Below are 15247 nucleotides of genomic sequence, written 5' to 3'. Positions count from 1 at the left end.
TCGTCTGGGGCTGTATGTGTAGCGTGGCTAGGACCGCAGGAACGCAAGCAGTGACAAACACATGTCGCGCGGATTCAGGGATCATCCACCGAAACCAGCGGCATACCAACTCCGACGGCCCGGCGGAAGCTCCGGTTTAACAACACTGTTCGCCGGGCCGGCAACTTTTGTCGCTTGCAACCACCCTTGCAGTCGAAAACAGATGCAGCGTGCGTGTCGACAGGAGAGATGGACAATTCAGCATAGCCAGAGCGTCATCAGAGCCACTGAAACAAAGGGGGTGTGTGCGTGAGAGAGAAGCGAAGGTTCAGTGCAGCAGTTTTCATGGCTCGTGGCGTGGGCGCTCCACTGCCGTTCCTGGCCTCGCCAACAATGCTCATGTTGCAAGTACTGCTTCTGCTGTCTTTGTCGTGCGCCCTGTTGCGCTCGGCTCACGGCGAGGACCTCCTCACCAAGGGCTTCACCGCCGTGGAGCTCACCGAGGCGCAGTTCAAGGTGCAGAAGCCCTACGACGTGCCGCTGTCCGAGCGCTACGAGTTCGTCGACGGCGTGCGGCGGATGTGGGTCTACGCCACCGATCATCCAATCACCACCGCCCACCCCGGTGGCCCCCGCTCAGAGACCAAGATCGAGGTAACAGTAACGCTAGCTAGGCCAAGAACGCTAGATCAAGATCCGAGTGTGACATACGCAGTAATAATAACATTCGTTCTCGGTCCTTCCCCGATCACGGCCATCATCGTCGGTCGCACGCGAGCAGCTGATCTACAGCTCCGGGGTGTGGCAGTTCGAGGGCTACGGCTACATCCTGCGCGGCACAACGGGCGCATCGGTGATGCAGATCTTCGGCGCAGCGGAGCACGCGACGACACTGATGCTGCACGTCTACGACGGTCGGCTCACCTACTACCACGACGACACGAGGGTCGTCGACCCCGCCATCTACGACATGTGGTTCAAGCTCAACGTGATCCACGACGTCGCGGCGTCCAACGTGACGGTGTTCGTGGACGGCGAGCACCGGTTGACGGTGCCCGGCCGCGGCGGGGACTCGCACTACTTCAAGTTCGGCGTGTACGGGCAGCGCAATAACGGCATGTCGTGCCGCATGGAGTCGCTGTGGAGGGACGTCAAGGTCTTCACCAGGGACGTCAAGGTCTCCACCAGTGGCGTAGCTAGAGCAAATGGGTGGGGGGTGTACAACTTCATCATGATTATAGTGATCCAAATGATGTTCAAACAAATAGCATAACTAATTTACAATTTTTAACATCAAAATTCAACTTTCAGTAATGATAAAGTTGATTTTTGTCAAAACAGGGGGCAAGGGCAATAATACTCACCATTTGTAGCAAAATAATAAGGACACCATTGATCCATATTTAGCATGTTTCCTTCCTTGCTTAGCGTACGCGCATGGTGCATACTGCACATGCCGTGGCCTCCATCAGCGGCCTCCTCCATTTGTAGCAGATGATATCGTTTGTTGCTGCCGGCCGGAGGGCGCGCAGCAGGATCTACTACGGTACTGGAGCGAGGCGCTGAACCTGAGCCCGCACGTACGGCGGGCGTGGTGCCTTCGCTGTACCAGCGCCTGTTGCGGGCTCCGCCTCTGCTGCCTCAGAAGCTCCACGTCGGCGTCGTCGCCTCCACAGGCTCCACAGACTACCAGAGGGAGCGGGAACGGGGCGCCGCGGCCTGAGCCAGCGGCGCGACTAGGGAGCTGCAGGGGGCTTGGGAAGGGGGAGCGTCGCGCTGGGGGCGGCGGCTGCCGGCGTCGGGATCCCGCCTGCGCCTGGAGCCGGTCTCCGTGGACGAAGAGAGCGTGAGACGGAGGAGGAAAGAGATAAAAGAGAAGCATGATAAGTAGGCCCCATATGTCGGATGCAAGAGTGAGATTGCCACGTCACCTTATAGAGCGGGTTAGGAGTTAGGACCTGTTTGGACCTAGACAGTACATGGAGCCAAGATCATCATCCAGAAATAGCATTTTAACAGTAGAGCGACATAGATAACACATCTTGCCGACCCCTCATGCATTTTCCTCTTATCAATAATTGATTACGAGTTCTCTCGTCTATCATGGTATCAAGGAGGTTCGATCCTATCCTCGGCTTCCGCTTCCGCTAAATCCTGTTGCGCCGCCATGGCCGACGATGCTGCCGCGGCAGCCGCGCACGTGGCTGCGTCCACCCCGGAGGAGCACCAAGAGGCTGCACACCTGGAGACCGCGCGTCTCGAGGCCGAGCACTTGGAGGCCGAACGCCGCAACGCCGATGCCTGCGCCTTGGTGCTCGCCGGCGAGGAGGCGGCCATCCTCAATATCAAGGCCCTCGTGCCGGTCGTCCTTGACCTCACCTCGCCCCACTTCAACCGGTGGCGTGGTCCCTTCCTCAATGCGATCGAGCAGTACACGCTCGTGCGCGGACCACGTTCTCTCCAATGACGATCGCTCCAACGACGTCACTTGGAAGCGCATGGACTGCGTCGTCCTCTCGTGGGCCCAGTTGGGCCTTTGATTCGCGCCCTGTTCGGGAGCGCCCAGCCCACCATGGCTGGAGGGCCCCTATCACACTACGCTATAAAAAGAGGTGGGGGCCGGCGGCTCTTATCACGAGGTTGACCTGAGCCGAGCTCCTCACCGACAAACCCTAATCCGATCTAGAGGCGCGCAGCCAGTGACGGGAAGCCACCAGCCGTGCCGCCACCGGACTCCACTACCTTCACCGCCGGTCGCTACCACGCATCACCGACGCCGTCTTCACCAACCGTCGCTGCCCGTGCGCAGACTTCACCAACAAACCCGATGGCGGCCTCTAGATCATTCCCCTCCGCGGTGTCAGGTTCGTCAGCCCTCATCTATCCTCTCTGTGTCTCTGTCTCCAAGTCTAGAACGTGTTCTAGGTCTTTTGGTTCATACAAACTAGCCCCTCTAATCGTCACCTAGATCGATCCTATGTGTTCAACAATGGTATCAGAGCCGGTCCCCTAGGTGTAGATCACGGCAGGGTCTAGAATCAGACTAGAAAAGAAAAGAATCAAATAAGATCCCATCGGATCTGAGCAGACAAAGGGTTCGGTTGAACCCTAACCCTAACTGGGTTAAGGAAAGGAGAAGAAGAAGAGGGTTTCGGCCTGAAGAAGGTAAGAGACGAACCCTAAACCCATGAAGACTTTACGGGGAAGATAAACAGTGAAACCCTAACCCTAACTTCGATCCCTATCCCTAATCGGTTGAATCCGTGAACACCAACATAGAAGCAAATCCGAAGGGGAAGAAGGGGAAGGGGTGGCCTAGCTCGCTGCTGCGCTGCGCTACTGCCTCGCCGACGCGCGGGGAAAAGAAGGCCGAGCCGGGGGCGCTCCTCGTCGGGCTCTGGCCAAAGGGGCGTCGTAGCCAGGCCACTCGACGGCGGCGTGCTCACTCGCTGGGGAGCGCGCTCGTCGGCGAGGGGGCCGGCGACGTCGTCGAGTCGTCCTCTCACTCTCGGTTGCTACTACTGCTTCCGGTTGCTGCTATCGCTACGCTGAGGAGAGAGGCGAAGAGAGAGAAAGGCCAGAGATGAATGGCGCTAGGGTTTCAAGGGCGCCGCTGCGGTCGCCGTTTTGATCTTGCGACGGGCGCGGACGGCCATCGGATCGGCGCGGACGGCTCAGATAGAGCGGGCCAACTCGCGGCCCAGGCGGGCGCGTGCGACCACGGCACTTTGCCCGCCCAGGCCCACGTTGCGGCCTGGGTGCGGCCGAGCGCCGCGCAGAGCAGTGGGCCGAGCCGGTTTTGGCCGGTTTGGGGCCGAGAAAGGAAGAGCAAGAGCCCGTTTTCGTATTTTTCTTTTTCCAGAAAATTTGAAAAAAATGGAAATTGGCTCAAAAGAAAATAGAAAAAGTATTTTTTTCCTGTGGGTAAAATTCAAGAAAATGAGTTCATTTATTCCGTTGTCTATTTTAAAGTTGTTATTTTCATTATTAAATTCGAACCAACGGGAAAATTTAATTTTGAAAAATAAATATGTTTTTAGCTTATTATAATATTGTTGTTATTCTGACCAATGTTGATTAATGGTAATATTATGATGATTTTTGTCATGCATTAATTCTATTTCTGCCCAACGGTGATGTAGAATTAGTGTAGAGGACAATTATATGTTTTAATTTTGATCAACGTTGGAACTAAGGCATGCAATTGTTATTATTATGTTTATGTTCTCACTCTATATGAATTGTGTTTTCAGGCGGATATAACTTTATGGGTTGTATCAAAGAGATCCCCACTCTCAAAGGTGATAACTACACGGAGTGGAAGAAAAAGATTGACCTGGCCTTCATCTTGGCTAAGGTGGACTGGTAGTCACCTCACAGTGTCCCACAGAGCCTGTGGCACCGGTGAGGGAGACAAACAAGGCTGATGCCGCTTGGACAACAAAAGAGAGGGATTATGCATCCCAAAGGATGTCCTATGACCTTGAAAATAGGAAGTGGGTCACTGTCAACAAGAAATATTTGGCTGTGATAAAGAACACGATAGAGCCTGCAATTGTGGGCTCAATCCCAGAGTGTGACACCATCACCGAGTACCTCGAAAGAATAAAGAGTCAGTTTACTGGCTCTTCAAAGACATATGCTACCCAGCTGATAAAGCAGCTGGTGATAGTGAGGTACTCTGATAATGGTGGCATAAGAGAGCACATACTAAGGATGAGCAATTTGACATCCAAGCTAAAACCAATGGATCTGGCTCTCAAGGAAGAGTTCCTTATCCATCTGATTTTTGCTTCCTTGCCAAATGAGTTTGACACTTTTGTTGTCAACTACAACATACAGCCCGAGAAGTGGAACATGGAGAGGCTCATGGCTATGTGTGTGCAAGAGGAGGAGAGAATAAAAGCTGCCAATGGTGGCTCTATCAATTATTTGAAAGACAATAAGAAAAAGAATAATAATGCTAACTTCTCCTCAAAGTCAAAGGGAAAGGGTCCCATGCTGCATCAGCCTCAGCAGAACAAGTTCACAGTAGAGAAAGACCAGTGTCTCTATTGTAAAAAGACGGGACATGATAAGAAAGATTGTCCCGATTACTTAAAGATGATCATGACAAAGAAATGTGAGAACATTATTACGTTCATAAATGAATCCCTGTATATACAGTATTCGAAATCTACTTGGTGGATTGACTCAGTTGACTCAGGTGCAACTGTTCATGTTGCTAATTCTTTATAGGGATTCCGTTTGACGAGGACTACGCAAAGAAGCGAAAGACACGTTAAAGTTACAAATGGAGTCCAAGCAGATGTCGAAGCCGTTGGCGATCTTTCTCTAGAGCTTGCTGATGGCTTCACACTTTTACTTAGAGATGTACTTTATGTTCTCTCTTTACAGAGAAACTTGATTAGTGTTTCATGCTTAGACAATGATGGATATGATTGCTATTTTGGAAATGGCAAATGTAAGATAACATTTAATAATGCATGCGTTGGTCTTGCTATCTTACAAAATGAGCTTTATTTGTTATGACTACGTGATGATGTGAATGTTGTATGCGATGATGGGAACGTTGCGTGCGACAATGAGAATGTATCCTCGTCTGCGGATGTAAACAGAAAACGAAAGAGAGCTCACGATGCGTTGTCGAAATTATGGCACTGTCATTTAGGCCATATTTCGAGGGGAAGAATAGAAAGACTAGTTAAGAATGATATTCTTCCTTTATTAGAGCTCTCAGATTTAGAACAATGCAGAGAATGCATTAAAGGAAAGTATGTAAAGAAAATTAAGAAAGATGCCAAACGAAGCGCAGGAATTTTACAGATTATTCACACAGACATCTGTGGTCCATTTCCTATAAAGAGTGTGGATGGTTATGATTCGTTCATAACATTCACAGATGATTACTCCCGTTATGGCTATATTTATCCAATCAAAGAAAGAACAGAAGCATTGGATAAATTTAAGATATTTAAGGCAGAAGTTAAAAACCAACACAATTTAAAGACTAAGATAGTCAGGTCCGACCGTGGGGGGGAGTACTACGGTCGGCATACCCCATATGGCCAAGTTCCTGGACCTTTTGCAAGGTTCTTACAGGAGAATGGCATAGTAGCCCAATATTCTACACCGGGCGAACCTCAGCATAATGGAGTAGCTGAAAGACGTAATCGTACCCTGATGGATATGGTGCGCAGTATGATAAGTTACTCCACCTTACCGTTGAGCCTGTGGATGGAGGCGTTAAAAACCGCCATTCATATTCTCAATAGAGTACCAAGTAAGTCGGTGCTCAAAACACCGTATGAGTTGTGGACAGAAAGAGTACCCTCACTAAATCACTTACGTGTGTGGGGGAGTCCTGCCGAGGCTAAAGTATTTAACCCAAATATTAGGAAGCTAGATCCCAAAATAGTGAGTTGCCATTTCATTGGCTACCCAGAAAAGTCAAAAGGTTTTCGTTTCTACTGTCCAGACAGACATACAAAGTTTGTGGAAACGAGACACATTGTCTTCCTAGAGAATAAAATGATGAGGGGGAGCATGGTAGCTTGAGAAATTGACCTTGAAGAGAAGCGGGTGTATGCGCCCACTCCAATGATTCTTGAGCCATTTTTCTCACTACCTGCTGTTGCTGCACCAATAGTGCAAGATACTGTGGTGCCAGCACCTATTGTTATTCCGCCTGTGGCAACAATGAATGACGATGAGGAACTTGTTCTTTAGGATCCTGTAGAAACTATTGCCACACATGAGGGGGAGCAACAACAGCCTCAAATAGAAGATGTGCCAAATGTGGAGGCCCCTAGAAGGTCTCAAAGAGTCAGAAAATCAGCCATTCCTGCTGACTATGAAGTATACAACACTAAAGAATTTCAAATGGAGGATGATCCCACCTTATTTGAAGAAGCCATGAGAAGTGATCATTCATCAAAGTGACTTGAGGCCATGGAAGATGAAATGAAATCTATGAATGCCAATAAAGTATGGGACTTGGAAATAATTCCTAAAGGAGCCAAAACAGTAGGCTGTAAATGGGTCTACAAAACAAAACTTGACTCTCAAGGGAATATAGAGAGATATAAAGCTCGACTTGTGGCAAAAGGCTTTACGCAAAGAGAAGGGATTGATTATAATGAGACCTTTTCTCCAGTCTCATGTAAAGATTCTTTCAGAATCATAATGGCATTAGTGGCACATTACGATTTAGAATTACATCAGATGGATGTAAAGACGGCATTTCTCAACGGGGACTTGGAGGAAAATGTTTACATGGCACAACCAAAAGGTTTTGTCATGGAAGGAAGAGAACGAATGTGATGCCGCCTAAAGAAATCCATTTATGGATTAAAACAAGCTTCAAGACAGTGGTACTTAAAGTTTCATCAGACAATAAGGAATTTTGGGTTTAAAGAGAATGTAGAGGACAATTGTGTCTATGCAAAGTTTAAGAATGGGAAGTTTATCTTCCTTGTCCTGTATGTGGACGACATCTTACTTGCTAGTAGTGATGTCAGTCTACTACTGGAGACAAAGAAGTTTTTGTCCTCAAAATTTGATATGAAAGATCTTGGTGAAGCCTCATTCGTTTTAGGGATCAAGATTCACCGAGATAGAAGTAAAGGGGTATTAGGACTGTCACAAAAGGCATACATAGAAAGAATCTTAAAGAAATTTAGTATGCACAAATGTAGTCCCTCACCTGCTCCTATAGTAAGGGCGACAGATGTGGGGATTTTTAATGCCCCAGGAACTAATATTAGATCGATCAAATGAAAGCGGTTCCATATGCTTCAGCTGTCGGAAGCTTGCAATATGCTCAAGTTTGTACGCGCCCTGACTTGGCATTTGTTACCGGGTTACTTGGCAGATTCCAAAGCAATCCTAGAACAGAACACTAGAAATTAGTAAAGAAAGTCTTGCGTTATTTGCAAGGAACGAAAGGCCTCATGATGACGTATAGAAGATCTGATTCAGTCCATATAGTGGGATATTCAGATTCTGATTATGCGGGAGATGATAGAAAATCCACGTCTATATACGTATTCACTCTCGTAGGGGGAGCTATTTCATGGAAAAGCTCAAAGCAAACCATCACTACATTGTCCACAATATATGTCGAGTTTGTAGCGTGTTATGAGGCAACGGGGCAGGTGAACTGGCTAAAAAAGTTCATACCCAGTTTGAAGGTGGTTGACGACATCTATAAACCACTTAAGTTATACTGCGATAATAATCCGGCAGTACAGTATGCTCACAACAATAAGTCAAGTGGTGCTGCCAAACACATTGACATAAAGTATTATGTTGTGAAAGATAAAGTCCAGGATCATGTTATAAGTCTTGAGCATATAAGTACCGAAACGATGCTCGTGGATCCGCTTACAAAAGGCTTACCACCTAACGTGTTCAGAGAACATGTAGCCAGTATGGGTTTAAGGGAAAGCCTATAATTCCTGGATAAAAGAAGGCCCAAAGATAAGTATCTATTTCAGAACAGAGTGGTGTGTTGTAGCTGTTAAATCTATCGGCAATGGACCATGACGATGAGACATGCTCTATGCGCTAATCTGTAATGGAATGAACAAAAGTAAATGATATAAAAATGAAAGATGGAAGGAGATCAAGGGGGAGATTGTTAGATTGATCTCTTATCCTAACTAGACCCAACGGCCCAGTTGGGCCTTTGATTCGCACCGTGATCAGGGGCGCCCAGCCCACCATGGCTGGAGGGCCCCTGTCACACTGCACTATAAAAAGAGGTGGCGGCTGGTGGTTCTTATCATGAGGTTGACCTGAGCCGAGCTCCCCATCGACAAACCCTAATCCGATCTAGAGGGTGCGCAGCCAGTGACGGGAAGCCACCAGCCGCGCCGCCACCGGACTCCATTGCCTTCACTGCCAGTCGCCACCGCGCATCATCGACGCCGTCTTCACCGACCATCGCTGCCCGTGCGCATACTTCACCAACAAACCTGATGGCGGCCTCTGGATCATCCCCCTCCACGGTGTCAGGTTCGTCAGCCCTCATCTATCCTCTATGTGTCTCTGTCTCTCAGTCTAGAACGTGTTCTAGGTCTTTTGGTTCATACAATAGCAACTAGCCCCTCTGATCGTCACCTAGATCGATCCTATGTGTTCAACATGACCAACTTGTCCATGGCCTTGGCTGCCTCCGCTCCTCGTGCCCTAGCACCAACATTCTACAACCCCGTCGCCGGCAGCAACTCCGGCAAAAAGCCAACACGTCGCGATGGCGGCGGCGGCAAGAAGTCTGGTGCTGCTGGTGCTGGTCCAGCCATCCCAGGCGCTCCATAGGCTGCCCAGGCGCAGCAGGTCACTCCGTCTCTGCCTGCCTGGCAGCCCACCTATGGCCCCTTTCAGGCCTACTGGGCCGGGCCACCACATGCCCCGAGCCTTCTGCACGGGCCAGACTTTCCTGCCGCCTGGGCCTCCTCCGCTCGCCCCACTGCCTAGGTCACCGCCTCCACGGGCTCCCCTGCTAGGGCCACTACATCACCAGTTGCCACCGCTAGGCTTTGCTGGCCTATCCGCGCCCCCTGGCTGGATCAGCCACCCGGCCGGCTTTGCATGGGATCCAAAATGTTCTGGCGTCGTCCTTCGACACGATGACACTTCAGTCACACCGTTGACTGAATGGTATATGGATACTAGTGCTGAGACTCACATGACATCAAACTCCGGTAATCTTTGTGTTTCTCTCAACCTCCTTCATTTCCACTCCATCAGATATCATTGTTGGAGATGGCTCCCTCCTACCCGTCACTAGCACCGGCTCTGTTAATTTTCCAACTGCTCAGGGCTTCCTACGTTTAAATAATGTTTTAGTTTCTCCCCAATTAATTAAAAATCTCATTCCCGTTCGTCAATTCACCACTGAAAATAATTGCTCTTTTGAATTTGACCCATATGGTTTCTCTGTGAAGGACCTCACAACCCAGAGCGTGATCGCCAGGTGCAATAGTTCCGGACCGCTCTACCCGCACTTGTCATCGGTTTTGGGACCCTCACCCTCGCAGCTGGCTCCAGCTCCACCCTTTGCCATCGGGGTCTTGGTCATCTTGGCTCCGACGCCCTCTCCCGTTTAGTGTCATCTTCTGCCATTTCATGTAATAAAGCTGAGTCCAAATATTTGTGTCATGCTTGTCAGTTGGGTCGCCACATGCGTCTCCCTTTTCATACCTCTAGTTTGTGAACCGCTCATAATTTTGATTTAATACACTGTGACCTTTGGACTTTCCCCATGGTTAGCATCTCTGATTACAATTATTATTTAGTTATTCTTGATGATTGCTCGCATTTTCTTTGGACTTTTCCTTTACGCCTCAAGTCTAACACATTCATCACTCTCACTATTATTTTGCTTATGTTTCCACTAAGTTTGACGTCTCCATTAAGAATGTTCAGTGTGATAATGGTCGTGAGTTTGATAACTCCAGCGCCCGCATGTTCTTTCTCACTCGGGGTGCCACCCTTCGTATGTCTTGCCGATACAATTCGTCCCAAAATGGTAAAGCTGAGCGCATTATTCGCACCACCAAGAATATTATTCGCTCTCTCCTTTTACGGTAGAGATAGCAACACACCTAGCAAAAACATAGTTGCACATTTAGATACTTTATTTATTGCATAGATTTTGCTCAGGTTGGAATTAGAAGCCATAGTTTAGAAGTAGAATTTTAAGTTGCCTAATTCACCCCCCTCGTAGGCGTCACGGTCCTTACAAATGGGAGCTTGGATAGAATCCAAGTGTTTGTTTGGTTCTCCGAGGAGAAGGTAGATTTCACCTAGTAATTAGGTGCTAAGGATTTAAAGAAAATTAGGACGTGTCACTTAAGGTCCGTGTGTGTCAAACTTGTATAATTAAGCATTTCCTTGTGTTGGCCCTCATGTTATACTTTACTACACTTGTTGAGTACATTTCGATGTACTCATCCTTCTCTTTGTCCCCTTGCTGGTGTTTCCTGAAGACATTGTCGATTCTAGGCCGGTGTACTCCCGGGGGATGGAGACCCTGCTTCGCTCGTATTTTGATGTAATTTTTTGTTTAGACCCTCTGGTCATTTTGTAATAGGTAATCGCTTTTATAATAAACACTGATTTGTATCACTGTATTGTCATTAACATACATATAATGTGCATTCGTTTTTTTTAAAGGGTGTGACAGGCCGTTCACCCACCGTAGGCCTCTTCCCTCCCCCGTTGCCCCATCTGGCAGGTCCGAGGCGGAGCTCCCCATGTGGCAAGGGTGGGGCACCTATCCCACCTACCGCCGGCAAGCAGGCAGCAGGCGAGCAGAGGCAAGCGAAGGTCCAATAGCCCATCATTCCAAATTCCGAAATCTCCACCCCTGGCCGGTCCTAGCATCTCCATGACTGTGACTCCATATTTGGCTCTCTCCTCTCCTCCATCTCTTGATTAGCATCTCCATGATGGTGTGCCTCCGCCGTGCCTCCCTTCTAGGGTGTAGTTGCAGCTCACAACCGTCGAGCCATAGCTGTAGTCTGCCACCCCTTGCCGTCGCGCCAACCTAGCTGCCTGTTGTGCAGCTGGGGTGATGTCGTAGTGACACTGCGGCACTGCCCAGTGCCCGTGTATTATCACATATAATCATATATTATACATTTCTGATTTGTTCTTCAAATTTATAGGTGTTTTTTAGATTCTTCTTCAGTTTCTGTAGGCTGAATTAGTGAATAATTGTGATAAGGTATTATGGACTGCTAAATTAATCTTCAAATTTACATTATATTTATGTGTATCTACGTGATACTATTAAAAATATGTTGTGCGTATGTATGTCATCTCTCTTTTTTTATACTACTCCATCCGTTTCCAAATTGTAAGTCACTTTGACTTTTTTGGTTCATCTATTTTGCTATGCATCTAGATATATTATTATATCTAGATGCATAGCAAAATGGTGTATAAAAAAATCAAAGCGACCTATAATTTAGAACTGAGGGAGTATTACTTATGTGTCTGTCGTTCGCCTCCACCTACAATTTTTGTTGAGTTTCACCGCTGTGCCTAGGTCTCAGGTTGAAAATAAACCCTTGGAGGGCTCGCTACACCACCATGCCTAAATGAGCCATGCTGTGCCTAAGTACACGTACATTTGTCGTGCCGTGAGAGCGGAACGGACGACATAGTAAGTGGCACACGTCTCGTTTTAGGCAAAACCCAAAATAATTCATCAATCCCGGACTCGTCGTCATCTGGGGCTCGGTGAGCAGGAAACAATAGCTTTGACTAGGACGGCGGAAAAAAAATTGCATGGAAACTGTATGCAGCGCGTGGCCGTGCGGTTACTTGCAGTGTGTCTCGGCTTCGCTAGCCTGGACACCGTGGGTGCTACTGGATGCACGGCTAGGCTCGGCTGGAATTGAAGCACGGCTCGCTCACGCTTCCAGCAGCTAAATCACCGATCCAGAATTTTTTATCGACATGCGTATACAGATTCCATGCAATTTTTTTCCAGGACGGCAGGAACGCAGCGACAAAACATGTGGCACGGATTCAGGGGATCATCCACAACCAGCATACCAACTCCGACGCCCGGCGGAACCTCCGGTTTAATTAACAACGCGCCGCGCGCCGGCAATTTTTGTCGCTTGCAACCCTTGCAGTCGAAAACAGATGTGCCGTGTTGACGACAGGAGAGATGGACATCTCGTGATCTATATATTTAAAAGCTAAAAAGATGGCCAGCTCCTCCAAAGGAACCACCGTCCACGTCGCTCAAAAGCCAAAAAGATGGCCAGCTCCTCCAAAGGAACCACCGTCCACATCGCCCAAAATAACCTCAGCCGTCCGATCACGCGTTCGATGGCCCAAGTCGCTCGAAGCGGATTCTTGCGTACAACAGCTTCTCAGCCTCCTGGTGGCTTCTCCCGCTTCTCCTCACCTCCTCCCGATTCTTGTCCGAAGCCGGACAGTCTCCCGATTCTTGTCCGAAGCCGGACAGTCAAATATATATACAGCAGCTTCAGCTTCTCCTCTCCAATTCTTTTCCTCTCTCTCCCGTCAGTCTGTCTCTCTCATCCTCCCGATGCGAGCAAGGGCGGCGGCGTCGGCCGAGCGGCGCGCGGCGGCGGAGGCCCTCCTCCTCCGTCTCCTCCACCTCTGCCTCCTCCTCGTCCTCCCTCCCGAGGCCGTCCTCCCGAGATGATGGCGCCGCGGTGGCGGCGAGGCCACGGCGCCACCTGCGGCCGGCACGACGACGCGGGTGGGGCCCAGCAGCCCCCTCCCTCTCCGGGGCCCTGAGCTGGCGGCGAGCACCCACCAGGTATGCCCATCGCATCTCTTCTCTGCCTCATGTGTGAAATCAGCAACCAAACCCGAACTCCAACCCTACCTTTGTCAAGTTCGGCCATGGAGGATCTGCCATCTCGTCGGTTGTTGAGTGCTCTTTGAGTATGAAATCATGTTAGCTTTGGATTCAATTTTTGCTCATGATTTATTCCAGTAACTTGCAGTCGGTAAACATGGTTAGGTGGGATTTTTACTAATAAGACAGCGGTTGCCTACGCAACTAGCTATTCAGTATTTGTTGGATTCTGTACCTGCAGAGAATTGTGTGACTGCCATAGCTCCAGTTCATCGAGTAGTACTCGACATGCCCATGTACATTCATGATTTTCTTCAGTCATTTTATCTCCCTTCAGTCCATTGTCTCAGCCCAAAACTTTCCTTTGCACAAAAAAAATTAAGTGATTTAGTGCCGGTGATTCCATTTATGTGGCATCGATTTACCTCACAATTTTGATGGATCGAATCATAAATATTAACTGATTCCATTTAGGTGGCATCAATTTATCTCACAATTTTTATGGAGCAAATAATGATTATTAATGCCAATAACAAATCTTGCCAAGCAAGCATAAGGGCCCTGCGACCTACAGCGTGGGTGTACATGGACATGGGAGGCAGCATGAGCATGAGCATAGGCAGAGGTGGGAGAGGATATAGAAAAATGAGAAGCTCTGCTCCAGGCCTGCTATAATTTCTATTGGACTCTCCAATTATATTTCATGGAATGCCTGTCACTGATCAACTTCCTTGCCTCATTTCATTATCACTAATATATTGAAGGTTTGGATAAACAGATGGTAACATTAAGTGTTGTTGTACTCACTGATTATTCCAGCAGTAACTGAACTTATTTTTTTTATGAGATACAAGGACGTTATCACCAACAACTCTCATGCTGCTTCTCAGTGATATGCAGCAGCGACATGCCCATAGCGTGTTGTCGTTATTCTTGGACAATAGAAATAGTCAACAGGTAACATTCTGTATGCTCATTGCATAACAAAAAAAACATAGACAGGTTATGCTTTCCTATTGCAATTATTATTGTTCTTTATTTTTTCTTGTGCTCATGTTTATAGACTTCTCAATTTCCTTTGGTTGTGCACATGTCAACTTGGTCAGCTATCTATTAATTGCAATGGACCTGCCATCATTCCTTTCAGGTTAGAACCAGCTTGATTAAAAGTGGATGCAAAACTGCTCAGAGAGTAATTGATGAATTCATAAGAGCAATAGGCTTTGACCCCGTCGGGGGACAAATCTTGGTCCTGCATTGGACAAAACACAGGTTAAAAGAAGGATCTGCCAATTAACATTGGTACCTTCCCCTTCTGATTGTTTTTGGTGTTTGGTGTTTCAAAAGGTTAAAAATTCAAAGAAGTGCAGTGTTTTCTGCAAGTTGTTTACTCAAATTTCGTTTTGATTACTTGAGGTTGGTAAAGAGTATCCCTAGAGAAGAGAGATATATGGGTTTTGATGAACTTTTTGCCTATTTGTTTCAGTATTTGTAGAAAGAAAGCTTACAAATACAACAATGTAGCACATAAAAATGGACCCAGGGCCAATAAATAGTTCCAAACATACAATTTTAGTGTTCTTCCAAATTAGCTCTGGCAAAAAATTACCGCATACATCCAACATGATCTAGAATGTCAAACCTCACTTCCTTACATCCAAAGCACCAATTCAGAATACTCAATGTTATAATACCTTGAAAAGAACAAATAGCTTACATTTTTTTGCACTTTTATATTTTCCCTCTATTTATTTTCCGTGACTCTCATTATGTTATTTACCATAACCATGTCTATTGTTTGCTAAAAGTAGTTACATTTTTAACAGATCTGATGGGCACGCAGCATATTTTTGCAACGAGCTATTCTAGCTTCTCCTGGTACAGTCTCATTATCTCCAGTCCTCTTTTCTAGGG

General features: G+C 47.7%; 1 protein-coding gene and 1 long non-coding RNA gene across 2 annotated transcripts; both read left to right on the top strand.

Moving 5' to 3' along the window:
• Nucleotides 1-324: 324 nt before the first annotated feature.
• On the top strand, nt 325-1702 carry LOC136488163 (citrate-binding protein-like). The gene is made up of 3 exons (XM_066485182.1): nt 325-633; nt 761-1156; nt 1625-1702. The coding sequence occupies exons 1-3, from the start codon at nt 325-327 to the stop codon at nt 1700-1702; spliced, it is 783 nt and encodes a 260-aa protein (XP_066341279.1).
• A 12173-nt stretch (nt 1703-13875) lies between these two features.
• LOC136485275 (uncharacterized) lies at nt 13876-14733 on the top strand. The gene is made up of 3 exons (XR_010766387.1): nt 13876-13997; nt 14188-14290; nt 14481-14733. It is a non-coding gene; the product is annotated as an uncharacterized lncRNA (long non-coding RNA).
• The last annotated feature ends 514 nt before the right edge of the window (nt 14734-15247 follow it).

The sequence above is a fragment of the Miscanthus floridulus genome, chromosome 10 (genome assembly GCF_019320115.1).
Source record: "Miscanthus floridulus cultivar M001 chromosome 10, ASM1932011v1, whole genome shotgun sequence".
In the NCBI taxonomy this organism is placed as follows: Eukaryota; Viridiplantae; Streptophyta; class Magnoliopsida; order Poales; family Poaceae; genus Miscanthus; species Miscanthus floridulus.
Note: the sequence above shows the minus strand (reverse complement) of the source record. Positions and strands in the feature narration are given on the sequence as shown.